General features: G+C 46.5%; 1 protein-coding gene across 5 annotated transcripts in view; it reads right to left on the minus strand.

Annotated features, from left to right (window-relative positions):
* Nucleotides 1–1,031: 1,031 nt before the first annotated feature.
* Slc38a1 (solute carrier family 38 member 1) overlaps nucleotides 1,032–14,903 on the minus strand; it is a 70,001-nt gene continuing 56,129 nt past the window's right edge. For all 5 annotated transcript variants that reach the window (XM_031353898.1, XM_031353883.1, XM_031353878.1 and 2 more), the window contains 8 exons: nucleotides 13,919–13,977; nucleotides 13,687–13,797; nucleotides 12,142–12,221; nucleotides 10,197–10,297; nucleotides 7,963–8,081; nucleotides 7,392–7,533; nucleotides 7,200–7,297; nucleotides 1,032–6,469 (listed from right to left, as the gene is read on the minus strand). In XM_031353898.1, the coding sequence (XP_031209758.1) occupies nucleotides 6,368–6,469; nucleotides 7,200–7,297; nucleotides 7,392–7,533; nucleotides 7,963–8,081; nucleotides 10,197–10,297; nucleotides 12,142–12,221; nucleotides 13,687–13,797; nucleotides 13,919–13,977 (812 nt within the window). In that variant the 3' untranslated portion in view covers nucleotides 1,032–6,367. The remainder of the gene's footprint in view (nucleotides 6,470–7,199; nucleotides 7,298–7,391; nucleotides 7,534–7,962; nucleotides 8,082–10,196; nucleotides 10,298–12,141; nucleotides 12,222–13,686; nucleotides 13,798–13,918; nucleotides 13,978–14,903) is intronic.

Consider the following 14,903-nt stretch of genomic DNA (forward strand, 5'->3'; position numbering starts at 1 on the left):
TAAATCTTTGTGAGTTCCAGGGCAGCCTGGTCTAAATAGTGAATTCCAGGGCAGCCACCAGTACTCCACATAAAGAGACACTGTCCCAAAGACACGAGAGACAAGTAAAGGTAATGGTACCAGCTTTCTTCCTAAGGAAGCTAGGACACCCCTGTTCCTACTGCTACTTAGAGATCTGCATGGATCTCTGTAGCTCTGTAGGGTGGGTTGTTAGCAGCAGGCCAGGGAGATGTGGCCAGCCTCACACCTAGTCACAAGGAGGAGGTGGGTGAGGGGAGTTCAGGCTATCCTCGCAGTAACTATTCACATGAAGAATGTATGCATCTGACCCTGACCTTCCTGCCTGTCCACCAAAACCTTAAGGTGTCAGGAGCAGATGATGGAAAGAAAGAGCAAAGCTCAGTGGCTGGGAGATTTCTCCCCAAAGGTTCTTAAAGAAACCCAAGTGTCAAGAGGATGCCCTATTCTCTGGTTGCTACAATGTGTCCTACTGCAACAGGGCAGGTGTTAGATACACTGTGTACAATCTACTGTGATTCTGAGGACTGGAGAAATGTATTTCAGATCACATGATATCATTAAAGACAAACAACCTACAGACAGGATCTTGCTGTATAGCCCAGGCTGGCCCACTTTCTCTTGTCTCAGTCTCCCACGGTGCTGGATGACAGTCATGTACCACCAGGCCCAGCTACATCTGTGGGTTTTTTTGTTTGTTTGTTTGTTTTTAAAGATTTTATTTATTTTATGTGTATGAGTACACTGTTGCTGTCTTCAGACAGCACCAGAAGAGGGCATCAGATCCCATTACAGATGGTTGTAAGCCACCATGTGGTTGCTGGAATTTGAACTCAGGACCTCTGGAAGAGCAGTTGGTGCTCTTAACCACTGAGCCATCTCTCCAGCCCCAACATCTGTGTTCTGGAAGATACTAGAATCATGGCGCGTGGACAAGGCTTCCCCCAGCCACTCGTAACAGCGCGAGGAGCCTTTTAGTACCGCTTCCTGGGGAATCACACGAGACTCGTAAGTACTTTAATTCACATTTTAATGTTTGAAAACTATGTTAACACTGCATTTATAGAACATAACTTTCTTACATTTTTTTTTATTTATACCACACCCCGAAGGAAAAAAAAATACCCAACTTTTATGTGATGGACAGTGAACAGGTAAGTTTTCTTACTTGTGGTTCACTTTGGATGCCCACCTGAAATCATTTACAAGGTTTTTACATTAGTAAAATAGTGGTGTGCTACATGTACTGAGTCAGATGGGGATCTAAAACACACTGGACTCTAGAGACTGCACTGCGTACCGATGAGAAAGATTCAAGTGGGGGAGGAGGGGGAAACAGACAAGACAGTCTATGTTGGCATCAACGCTAAAAGGCAGACATGCAAGACCTTCAAAAGCTTAAAAATAACAGATGTTCTCCTTCAAACCTGTGCTCATATTAATGTTCAGCTCTCCCCCAATGATCCCAAAGTTTGGGAAACGGCAATTCCATTTTGGAAAAAAAACAAAACAAAACAAACCAACCCCTCCCTAAGCTTGTGTTTTCACAAATTCTGTGCAATAGCATCAACGTTAACTGTGAAAGAACATAATGCGGAGAAACTTGTCATTCTGGGCATTTCTGTTCCTACAAGACAATGACTTGTTTTCCTAAGTCACTCTTATCTGTGGCATCTAGACAACAGATCGTAATTCCAGCGTAAGAAATCAGAGCAGGCTTTTCCCAGACATTTCTTTTTTTTTTTTTTCAAACAATTACAGTTTTAGGCTCCAGATTTACATTGACAGAATTATGGGAAAGAAGGTAAAATTCTACTTCCCAAACAAAACCACTAACATCTCTGAGAACATGTATTTCTTATATGCAGAATACTAGTGACCTCTATTTCTGTGTGGATCAACACCTGCAAAAATATACAGCCTCCTATGTATTTACAACATATTTACATACAAAGGAAGGATTCCTAAAGTGAGCCTCAGCTGCATAGATTCCTCAAGCCCGTGTACAGATAGGCCCAGGGCTTTGTGGTTCTTCCTTGGTGAAGGATGCCCTAAGACACCTGCATCCACTGGAAATTGGTGTTGTTCTCCACCAACCCACCCCTTCAGACTTAGCATTACTTTCAGCCATTACCCACAACCCCACTCTGAAGCTCCAAGTCTTTTAGTATTACCAGCAATTCACTGCATTTTAGAGGACTACGTTCTGTCACAGAAGCGTTCTCAGACCAGCCATCCTGCTAGAGAAACATTGTAACATTGCAAACTAAGAGTGCCTGGATGCTCACTCCAACAGGCAGAACCATGCTCAAAGCCTCACCTGTTCTATGAATGGAGGCTCTGCTCTCAAGTATAAACCACACAGACGATTACACCACCCCCTCTGTCCTAGTCCAACTAATGATGCCACCTTACGCTGTGCTCCTGAGACAGACCAGTCTGTTCCCCTTACAGCTTCTTGCAGTTCCCTCAGCAGTGCAGACCTGTGACTAGAACGCCCCATGTATTAATATTTTCTATTTTGCAGGGTCGGGACGGGACTTCACCCTACCATGGACATGGTCTCCTGAAAACTCAGCAGTGCTCTTTGGGCTGCATTTACAAAAGGCATTTTTAAAGATTTACCTACATTTTCTGAAAGCCTCAGTTGGAGTCTTCACAGCTGTAAGAAAATAGACTAGTGCCTTGGGCTGGGTTCTCTAAAGTGCAGGCACCCCAAGTTCTGCTCACACCCCTGCACTGCATTCGCAGCAGGACAGAACACAGGCAGGGGCAGCTCAGGATGCTCTCCCTTTCCTGCATCTGCAGACACTGGCTGGAATCTTTTTCTATCCTTCCTGGCTCTCATTCCTCACCCCGGGAACCAATCACCTTCTGAGGTTGGGCTGACTGGTTCCCAAGCTTGATGTCACCAGTCTCACCTGGAGGCTAGACCTGAGACTTGCAGGGGACAGCTGGATTTATCCACTGAGTCTGGTTGGGCTGACAATGTGCAGGTGAGTAAGTCTACAGATGAGGTTCATTCTGCTGGTTTGGTGGCTCACAATTTGAGAAGCAGCAGCTTGGGGGCTTGAGATCTTGGCATAACTCATGGCATAACTGTTACAGTTAGGCGTCCCACCCACAGACCGTAGTCCTCTGCAACCCACCCTGACACCCTTATGTTTCTCACCACGGTCCATAAATATACAAGAAGGATGGAGAGCTTTCTTACTTTTCATCTGATCACCAAGCACTGAAGCCACGGCTACCAGCACGGGAGACATGGAGAGTGTGGTGTGCTGTCCCCAAAACTGGTACCTGGAAGAGCTATGAAGTTAGTGGCAGGCAAAGAGGAGAACCTTAAGAAAGAACCCCTCTTCTTTGACCACCATCCTACACTCAGGGTTTTGAACTCAGCCCCTCTAATCTTGGGGAAGACTGTGCTTCAGGCCACTGTGGTTGAGCCCTGACCCCACTGCCCAGCAGGCAACCTGTGGCAGGGATGAACAGTTGGGATTCCACAACAGGCAGTGGGGTATTCCTAGTGACTCCGACATGATCCACCTCCAGCCAATCTGGGGACTTGGCCATGTCAGCCTAACATTCTTTCCCAGCTACTCTGGGGGCCTAACTGCCACATAGAACCCAATGAAGAAAACTCCATTCTGGGTTACAAAGCTTTGGAATATGTTCTCCCTGTGAGCAGCCCTAGCCATGGCCTAAAAGAGTAGGATTTCCTCCTGCACGTGCTCTGCAAACCCTATTTCTAACAAGCAGCGCTAATCTAGGAGTCCACAGTATTCTGTGTTGTAAGAACCAGAGAACAGTTCTAAACCCAAAGTCTGAAACTGGCCCCGATCAACAGTGTGGAGAGCCTGTGTGCTGAAGGCAAACAGTTTCCCTCGGGGAAGGCCTGCGTACTACGCTTGAGTCTGCTAACTTAGCAGAAAAATACCTGCTGCATTTGACTGTGCTGTAGAATGCTATCCACCATCTTTGACACAGGTGGGTTTGGCTGCCAGTTCATTATTCTGAGCAAGAACAGGCCACTGTACAGCGGAGACCACAGAAACTATGGAATTCTTGGTGGTACCTGACAAATGACAGTGAGATCCATTATATTCAAACAAACTCAGGTACACATATAAAAGAGGTTTAAAAAAAAACATGTATCACAGAGATTAACAACGATGTGCTCCCTGCAAATAAATACACTGTAAATAATACATTAGTTTTACCAACACAAAATCCAGAGGTCCAAAAAAAAAAAAAAAATCACATCACATCCCAGAGTTAGTGCATTTTTGGATTCACCTTGCAAATGTAAAATTGAACTGTTACAGAATTAAGGGGGAAACTGTTAGAGAATAAGAGGGGAGTGCAGCTTGCAAACTGAATTGATGTTTTTTTTGTTTTGTTTTGTTTTGTTTTTGTTTTTTAAGACAGTGCAGAGCTACAAGGCTTGGCCGAATCTTCTATCATTTCCCGTGACATGGAAAGCATTTGGGCAAAGGGCAGAGACGGCTGTGGGTTTTACCCTATTTCCTGTCTAGGCCCTGTGGTCAGCTGCCTGAATTTGAGGTGGACAGAACCCTGAAGCAGTATGAGAAAGTAATGACACAATACAGAAAACGGATTTTCCTTCTTCCCCAGGAGCAGAGTGGCAGGCGCTCTGACGCCTCCCCGTCTGCAGGACTTCAGTGTGGTAAGGAACATCTCTGTGTGACTCTCATGAGATTCCTGAAGACATCTGGGGATTTCAGACAGGAGGAATAGTGTCTATAGCTAAGTGTCTGGGCCTCCTCTGTTAGCTTCTACTCACCCCCAGGTAAGAAATCTGTGCTCAGTTTGTGTTTGTTATCTGAGAATTTCAACCACAATACAACTGGCTGCAATACAGGTCGTTTGCAGAGAGCCGTCACTGTGCATCCACCACACCTACTGTAGCTATGGGCAGCCACAGGTGTCCCCATCAGAGGGACATGATGAGAGGCATCCCTAGCTGCCATGTCTGAAGCTCTTGCAATTTTCAGTCTCCTTGAAGTTTCCCTCTGCTCCCCTTAGGAGGGGCTGGGAGAGAGTAGAGGAAACTCGGCCCTCTTGCCTGGAGCACACTCAACAGGCATAATGGAGTAAAAGGAAAAAACACAGACGGGGAGGGGCCTCTAGTCGTTCCCAGCTGGGGCAAGAGGGGCCACACAGTGACTTCAGCGATCCTCCACTAATCCTTTCTCGGGAGAGACTTACTTTCAGGACTGGATGGAGAGTTAATGGAGACTAGAAATGAGGCTTATTTAAGGTACAAAAATCTCCTATTTGTAGTAACCTAGATTTACAGATATAAAACAAGTTTTCAAAGACTCCATTAAAGTAAAGTGCCCAGTATAAAACAGGCTGACCTATCCCCAGGCCATCCTTCGGTTCACATTCCTCTCTGTTGCAAAAAGCTGGTGGACATGACACAATGCTGCCAGGCTTATAAACTAACAAATCATTTCCCCCTTCGACAATTCGGGTGTGGGCTGAAGGTGGTCTGGTTAAGGAAGTCGTCCTTAGGCATTTGGGCAGTCTCACTTGTCATCATGGGAACCAAGGGACCCCAGGCAGGTGACTCAGCCTAGAGTAACTGTGATGCCAGATGCCAAGGGGGAAACAAAACTTCATTCCTGAGATCTCCCGGATGTGTATTTTAATATATATACAGAGGCGCTGTGCCCAAGCCTCCCCAGCTACAGACACTCCCAGGGAATCGCTCCATGAGGGAGCAGGATGGAGTACCAGCAGGCCTAGGACAGTCCACCTCGGGTGATCAGAGCTGCCTCAAGTATTGGGCATGCTCAGATGCAGCCACGGCACGCAACCTGTCTCTCAAAAGGATTATCCCCGTGTGCTATGTTAACCAAAATAGGCAAATTATTTATGAAACCTCTTTTTTTTTTTCTGAAACCTTATTTTTTTTCTGTAAAGCAAAATAAATATATACAATTTAAGATTCTTTTCTCTTCTAAAAAGATACAGACAGCGTGAGCAGAGCATCAGTAGGAAAACGATTTCAGGAACTGGGTATCTAACAAGTGAAGACAATGGTTGATCATGTTTCCAAAGTTCTGAGAGAGAAGCCACAACAGTGAGGAGAGGGCAGGAGAACTGTGGGAAGGGCTGGACAAGATGGCGGCACGAAATCTGGAGAAGCGGAAATCCACGGTCCCAAGAGGACGCAGGTCCTTCTGAAGAAGTGAGTCTCTGTGTGGCAACCCGAGAGGAACCCTGTGCCTTTCTGTTTCTGTAAACTTGCAAAAGAAGTGGCGGAGGGCTGCTGATGGGGACTGGACGGGTGTGAGGAGATGTCGGGCTGCTGTTGCTGGTTTCAGTGGCCTTCGTCATTGCCGGAGGAGCAAGCCCAGTCGTAGATGACCAGGGGGATGCTGATCAAGGAGAACAACACTCCCAGGCCCAAGAAAAGGGCCGCCTGCAGCAAAGAGACGTGGGTTATTTCCAGCACGGACCGGTCTCCTCCTTACCTTTCTTCCTCACCTTCCTATCTGCACAGGGATGGAGGATCTGGAAACTTGTGGCTTTAAGGATGACTCCCTTGGGGAACAAGGGCTCTACCAATGTTGATGATCCCTCTCCCAAGGGCACATCGAACCATCCATCCTGCTTGCTCCTCTGCTCTGGGTCCAGAGACTAAGGCGACACATGTGTCATGTGACTGCAGCGTCTGCACTATATGGGAGGCAGCTAGGAAGCTTTCTCCTCAGTCAAGCAAAATAGTTCTTCAGACCAGACCGAGCCGGTTTATCCCCATTCCCTCACTGTCCAAGCAGTGCGCCTTCAAGATGCCCTTGAACTTCAGCAGATCTACAAACAATCCCAATATCTGCTTGTCTCAAAGCATTTCTGTCAAATTATAAAAAACAAAAACAAAAACAAAAACGAACCGCCTGTGTCCTGGGTTGTGTTAGGGAGCCATATGGTGAGAAATCACTTCCTATCTGGCTAAAGACAAGGCATTGTTCTCCAGAGACACAGGAGTGCAACATCCTTTCTCTAGTCAGAGCAACACTAGAAAAGCTACTGGGAGGGATGGGAAGGGTTCTGCTCTGAAGCTTTGGGTCTCCCAAGGGGAGGCTGTTAACTTGCAAGTTTAGATGGGAAACTAATCAGAAAAACTGAGAGTGGTCTGGCAAGAGACATACCCAAATTCTTTGAGTTCCTTTATCTCCATCCTGGTTTGTGATTTTTAAATAAAGAGATGAAGGAAGAATGAAAATGAGCATATTAGCAGACGTAACACCTGTAAATGAAGAAAACATCTGTTTAGGGTCCTTATTGGAAAGTGTGAACCACAAAGAGCTTCTGGACACTGTAAATGGATCGTAAAACCATACCTACGACTCCAAAAATGTCCTTCATGGAGGGGATAAAGATCACCAACAAGTTGATAATCACCAGGAGTATGATGGTCACGAAAACATGGCGGCACAGGTGGAACTTCGTCTTCTTGGCCAGCTCGAATAACGATGATCGAACCTGCAGCAAAAGCAGAGCTTCCAGACGGTGGGCTGACCTCCACCCTCAGGAGAAGCCCGTTTATTAGTGCATGGAATTCCTCAAGCATTATCTTAGGTATGGGGCCTTGACACCAAGCGTTAAGAGCCTCATGTAGGACATACTAAGTTTCCCTTTGGGTAATTTCCACTGGAGCGGTCTCTATGGTAAGGTAGGGCTGAGTGTTCTTGTAAAAGTAGAGCAGTGGAAGGTCAGAACGCAGATCCAGTCCCTAGAAGCCACACTGACTCAAGGATCCCACCTGCTGTCTAAGAGCGTAGAGGCTTGGGCTGAGCCGAGGCTCAATGACCAGAGAAGCTACCCATGGCAGGCTTTCTCTGAACAGGATCATGAAGTCAGAGAGAACTCCCAAAGCCCCTACTACCTACTACCTGAAGGCCCTTCACTTACTGTGAAAAACAGCACAGGCACTGTGAGGATGACGGCCACGATGACAGCCAACCGCACGGTCAGGATGAGGATGTCATCTCTGCTCTGGTACTTGTGAAGGAGGTCTGACTGCACCTTTTCTGAAATGAGGGGGAGTCAGCAGGGTTTTAAAGGAGACCCTCAAACTGCTCAATGACTGTTCACTTAAATGAGCAAGACTTTAGAAGAGCCAGGAAGGTGTGCTGGCTGATTTTGTGTCAACTTGACACAAACTAGAGTCTTCAGAGAGGAGGGAGCCTCAGGTGAGGAAATGCCTCCGTGAGATCCAGCTGTAAGGCATTTTCTCAATTAGCGATCAGTGGGGGCGGGCAGGTGGTGCCATAAGAAAGCAGGCTGAGTAAGCCATGGGAAGGGTAAGCAGCGCCCTCCATGGCCTCTGCATCAGCTCCTGCCTCCAGGTTCCTGCCCTGTGTGAGGTCCTGTCCTGACTTCCTTTGGTGATGAACAGCAATGTGGAAGTGTAAGCTGAATAAACAAACCCTTTCCTCCCCAACCTGCTTCTGGCCAGTGTTTCGTCACAGCAATAGAAACCCTAAGACAGAAGGCAAGGTTTTGAAGGGTTTGAACAATCTGTAAATTCAAAGAAATGTTCCTAGGAGCCGCATGCTATCAGCTAAATGGGATCTGAAGTCCCCAATAGAAGAAGCTGTCTAGAGCAGGAGGCCTCATCTGTGTTATTGAACACGTACGGGGGAACATGAAGCCCTTCTTATCTGCCTTTCCACACTGGAAGCTCATACCAAATAATGTCAGACTCCCTGCGGGAACCATGGGCCACAAAGTCCTCTCTCCTCCCACCCTGCTTCTCCTTCTAACTCAACTCCCTGTGGTCAAGCAGCAGGCAAGCTAGCCCAGCTGCCATCAGAAGAGAACTCTTCAGGGTTGTGTCTATTTCTCCCACAGATACATTAGTATCTGAACGAACGAACTTCCATTTTCCGCAACTCACAACTATACAATGTGTCATTTCAAAGGCTGTGGATACCACAGTGGAATCCAGAAGGGCGTGAAGACACTCACTCTGAAAGAGTGGTTAGTCATCCCTCATGACGCTCCCCCAGAGCTTCTCACTGCCACAGTCTCAAGGCTGTGGGCAAGAAATTCAGATTGTAACCGCTCCCCAGCCCCCATCATGGTGCCATTAGCTTCTGAAAAAGGACTGGAGGTTATAATAATATTAAAAAAATCTCATTAGATCGAATTTTCTTTACTCAAAGTGCATTAGCCGCCTATAAATAGCTGGGATTCCCCCTCTAACGATATAAATGGACCCTCGTTCTGTTAGCGCTGAAAAAATGGACTCTTAACTTGAACACGGTCACTCAGGCCGTAGACACTAGCTCTCTTTTCTACCCTCCCCAACCAACCTGTGATACAGGAAACCCCAGAATGGCATTTTTATAAAACCCACAAAGGTGGTGCTTACCAACTCACTTAGCAGTGCTGTCATGACGCGTATGAAATCAATAACTTACCTCCAGGCTAAATTAACCTGTAAGTCTGCTTAAATTTTCGATTATTTTATGGTGAGGGGTGAGTCCTAAAGACGCACTTAATAGCAAGGATAGTAGAGCCTATGTAAATAGTTCTCAAGACCGCAGGGGCATGGGTAAGAAGCCCCGGCAGGAAAGGCCAGCCCCCATCCTGACAGGGTCAGAGGCACAAGTGGAAAGCGCTTTCTCTCTCAATTTTAGCTTCTTCCCTATGTCATCACTTCCCTTTCATTCGGGGCACCAAGTCCCAGCGAACAATTAGGAGCTTTATTTTTAATTAATGTTGATTGTCATGAGTGTGGGCTCCGTGCTCTTTCTCACTTTCGGCATGTCTTTCTCGCTCTCTCGTTTCTATTAATGGAATCTGACCCAGTTTGCAGTGTCAAGTAGGAAAGCCTTCTCTGATGTTTTAAATTTTCCTAAGATGGTGTGTTTCTAAAATGCAATCTCTCTGAAAAAGAACAAAGCTCCAGAGGAAGAAAAGAATTTATATCATTTTTCTGTAATTATTCTACTATGTAGATTGAATGAAATGGAAGGAACCATTATCGTTTGCTATAAGGAAAAACAAAACAAAACAAAATAAAACAGAAAACATGGATCTTCTGTTTACTCTTTGGCTTCAATGTAAAGTTACTTCAGTATTGGGTTTTCCCTGTTGCTTTTAAATAGAGATAGGTATGACCAGTGGAAGTAACTCACCATAAAATGTCAAGTACCCAAAGATGGCCGTCAAGAAGTACATGACAAACATGGCAAAGAAGGAGATGTTGGAAACCATCTGCATTTTTTTCTGTGACCGGCTGAAAACAAAGACAAGGGAATTTTTAAAAATTGTATTTCTGATTTAAAGCGTCAGGGTCACCCCGAGCCAGAGACTAGCTCCACTCAGGCTATTGCATCCCCTGACCAGCTGACGCCCTGCAGTGATGTGGCTTAGAGTCACTCTTTAATAACAAATGGGTGCTGGGAAGCGGAGTCCAGGATCGCTCCTGAGTGGTCTTCCAGGTGCTTTTAAGAGCGGATCATGTGCTCATCTGGAGGGTGGACAGCTTTAAAAAGATATTTGTGGTTGCTTTGGTTTCCCATGGTGACCACATACAGGAAAATCCGAATGTTCTTCCCCCAGTCCGAGAGGTGAGTTAGATCAACCCCAGGTCGGCTGACTGGGTTCTGGTTTGGCTTAGCCTCAGGTCCACCTGGGCTGTCTCCAAGCATTCAAGAGTTCTCAGCTAAAATGGGGGGAGGGCTCCAGCTCCCAGGTCAGGCTTACGCTGACGTTGGGAATGACCCTTCAAGCTGAGCTACCGAACAAAGAATGTACAGCCTGTCGCTTTACACCAGACAGAGCGCCCAGGTAGGCCGTCAGATAACAAAGGCGTCATGGGGAGTCTAGAGAAACAGGAACATGGGAAAGGACCTAGTAAAAGGGAGTCACAAACTAAATACTGACTACTTACTAATACACACACACACACACACACGCGCACACACACACGCACACACACACACACTCACATATTTTAAGATCCTATCTTAAAAACCACAAATTCACTTTCAAAACAACCATAAGTCACACACACACACACACACACACACACTGAATAAAAGGGTATACTTATTAACTTCTCTAAGTTAGGACCAAATGGGAAGAATAAGGTGCGTGGACATAGATATCGGTACTTCAAAATATAAATTTAGCCGTGTATCCATTAACTAGGAGACTGAAAAAAAAATGCTCAAGAAGAAACCCTGCCAAATGCTAAGGGGCATCTCACAATGGGAATGGCAGCCACTGTGTGCTTCTTCAGAGCTTAAGACATCGTGGGTGCGTCTTTATGTAGAGTGAGTCTGAAGACCATGGGCTATAAAAGCCCATGTGAGAATTTATAACCAGACCTTTAACTGTCTCTGAGACAACATAAAGGCGAAGTCCGTAGGAAGGCAGGGTGGTAGTGTACTCCTAGAGAAGCTGAAATGGGGAAGTGGGTGGATTGTGAGTCCGAGGTTAACCTGGGCTACCTAGTAAGAGCCTATCTTAAAAACAACCATAAGTAACAAAACTCAACGCAGACACTCTTAAAGAACACAGTATTTGAAGAAGAAAACAAACAAACAAAACTGAAACAAAACCAAAACAAACTAAAATGCCCACATCTGGGCAGTGGGTGCAGAGATGGCTCAGTGGCTGAGGGCACCTCTAGACTGCAGATTCATCCTGGGCAGTGGGTGCAGAGATGGCTCAGTGGCTGAGAGCGCCTCTAGACTGCAGATCCCTAGAAACGATGTGTCTAACAGAGTGCACCTGTAACCCCAGTGCTTGGGGATGGGAGGGGTGGAGGGGGGTTCCCTGGGCTGGCTGGCTATGTCTTGAGGGGATAAGGTAGGGAGGGTGGCTGAACCTGAATGCACCCAAACATGGTTCACACATGTGCATGCATGCAGAGACACACACAGACACACACACACACACACACAAGTAATTCATTAAGGCCACACAACTTGTTACTTTCTTAATTTACAGCCTAAGATTCTGCCCATCCCAGAGCTTCCTTAATATAGGGCTTGTGTTTCTTTTCGTACGAAACCTGCCCATCGGTAGAAGGGGATGATAATGAACTAGGTATAAAAGCACAGTGAGTCTTACTCTTTGAGCTCGCTGTAGATTGGCAGGACGGACGGGTGGCAGACAAACGCAAACGCAATGGTTGGTAAAGCATACACCGTCTACATGAAGGAAAAAGAACACGCTCAGGAGAGATACTTTTACCAAAAAAGCCCACGCAGCTGTCTTAGGTCTGACTTGTTACCAGCCTGCTCTGCAGAATGCTGGGATTAGCTGATAAGTAAGAGGATTTGGGTCTGTAGATATGAGCGGAGCCACAGGGATCCATCCTCCATCCTTCTGATGGAGGGACTTAGACCTGGCTCCCACAGTGACTGTCAAAGAGCACACAGACACTATGTTGCTGCTGGACCAGTCAGGTATGTGGGTCCCCAATGCCAGCTGAGAGCACAGGACAGGGCACTGCTACTCTCTGACATCCTTAAAGAAATGACGTGGCTTGTTTAATGCACACATGGAAGGTGGCATCTAAGCAGGGCGGTGGTGGCACACGCCTTTAATCCCAGCACGTGGGAGGCAGAGGCAGGCGGATTTCTGAGTTCAAGACCAGCCTGGTCTACAGAGTTCCAGGACAGCCAGGGCTACACAGAGAAACCCTGTCTCAAACCCCATCCCTCCCCCCCCCAAAAAAAAATTAGTAGAGAAGTAGAGAGTTCCATAGCTCTTTACTTTGGCTATATTTTTAGAGTAAAGAAAGAAATCTATTAATTTTCTTGGAGATGTTTTTTTAAACACCCAAACTCAGCTTCTAATACCAAAGAAAGCCAACTGAAACTAAACAAACAAACAAACAAACAAAAAACAAAACTAAAATAAAATAAAACCTGAGAGACAGTAAGGAGAACATATCTTGTGATATGTTCTGATATGTGACAGAACTGTCCCAAACACCTTCCAACAGGAACCTGTGAAAGGAAAATGGGACCCTTCACTTTCACACAGCCATCGGAAGGCCCTCTGGGGGTTCCAATCCAAGCCTGACTGACTACAGAAGTGGCTACTGTCTTCTAGGCTGCCAACCAAATCACAATAGTACGAAGGTTTCTAAGTGCCTGATGCGGTGTTCCCTTCACCACGTCCCCACAGCAGCAGTGGGCTGCGGGGGAGATGAATCAAACACCACTTGGCATGCCACACAGGAGGGGAGGTGTGGAGACAATCGGAGATAGTGTTAGGAGAATGCAAGGGTTGCCGGGCAGTGGTGCACGCCTTTAATCCCAGCACATGGGAGGCAGAGGCAGGGGGATTTCTGAGTTTGAGGCCGGCCTAGTCTACAGAGTGAGTTCCAGGACAGCCAGGGCTACACAGAGAAACTCTGTCTCAAAGAAAGAAAGAAAAAAAAAAGAATGCAAAGGTAAAGGGTGTGACTGGGCGTGTGTGTGTGTGTGTGTGTGTGCGCGTGCGCGCGCACGCGCGCGCGCACCGGAGTTGTGTATTTCTCAAAGGTGTATGAGTGAGCAGCACACAGAGGAATACGGTGCTGTCTTCTTTTAAAGAGGAATGCACCCCAAACAGGTGATCACAACACGCACAGGAGACATTATTGCCCTTAACCAAAATGCTCACCTTTGAGTTGAAGGTGACATACTTTGGTGTGCACGCGTCGGTCACATTAGCACTGACTGTTGAGTTCTGTTCCGCGCTCATGCAGGGAGTCTGAAATTTCTTGTAGATGACCTGGTATTTGAGAGACATGGGAGAATCAACGGAGACTGTATTAAAGCCAAGACACAAACAACTGCCCCAGGGCCTGTGACAAGGTCAAAACTGCAGCGAAGGGCTTTCCTCGGGAACTTACCACTATCAGGAAAAAAACCATGCAGCTCAAGGAAAACCCACTAGTGTAGCCAAGATACCCTTTAAAGAAAAATACAAATAGCAATTACTTTCGTGACTTGACTTCTTGTAGGCGTTACTTCAGACACAGTTTGGGACGACAATATGCCCACAAGTCCATGTGAAAGCGAGATACTAGCACTTGGTAGTGCTAACGACTCAGCAAAATCATAATGGTAACGATACGAGGGCTTCAGTTACAAGCATCACATCTGGCATTTTGGTTCCAGGAATACCTGGCCTATTTCCAGGACACAGATCTTAGAATCTAGGGAAGACGGACCTCTGGCTTTGGCCCTCAGCCTCCATGTTGGTGCACCCTAATACCAAACCGACTTACTCCCTGGTCTTCCCCACAGCTCATTCTTGTGAGGAGTCCTGAATGGTATGATAAGCCCCTCTCTCAACGAGAGGCCAAGTGGACGTGCACTTCTGGGAATAAACAGATCAGTGGTTCTCAACCTTCCTAATGCTGCGACCCTTTAACACCATTCCTCATAGTGTGGTGACCCCCCCCCCCAACCTTAACATTCTTTTTGTCCCTACTTCATAACTGTAATTTTGCTATGGTTATAAATCATATTGTAAATATATGATCTGCAGGATGTCTGATATGCTACTCCTGTGAAAGGGTCATGTGACCCCCTAAGGGCGTCGTGACTTATGGGTGGAGAAATGCTGAAATAGGGCATTTGGGGGCCTTATGCCTCTTGGGATGCCCAGGAAAGGTGTCACCTCAAATTCCATAATGGCACATGGCCTCCCAGGAATTGCATTATTCTCATCCCGGGGAAGGACTGCTCTTTACCATAACCAGAGGGACAGACGCCTACAGAAACCCAGAGAGCAGAGACATAAGTAGTTAAGAAAAAACTACTTATAAACTTCATAGACACTGTGCAACTGACTGACACATCTCAGCTAACCCAAGATAAAAACAAACAAAC

This window comes from Mastomys coucha, unplaced genomic scaffold (genome assembly GCF_008632895.1).
Source record: "Mastomys coucha isolate ucsf_1 unplaced genomic scaffold, UCSF_Mcou_1 pScaffold11, whole genome shotgun sequence".
NCBI lineage: Eukaryota > Metazoa > Chordata > Mammalia > Rodentia > Muridae > Mastomys > Mastomys coucha.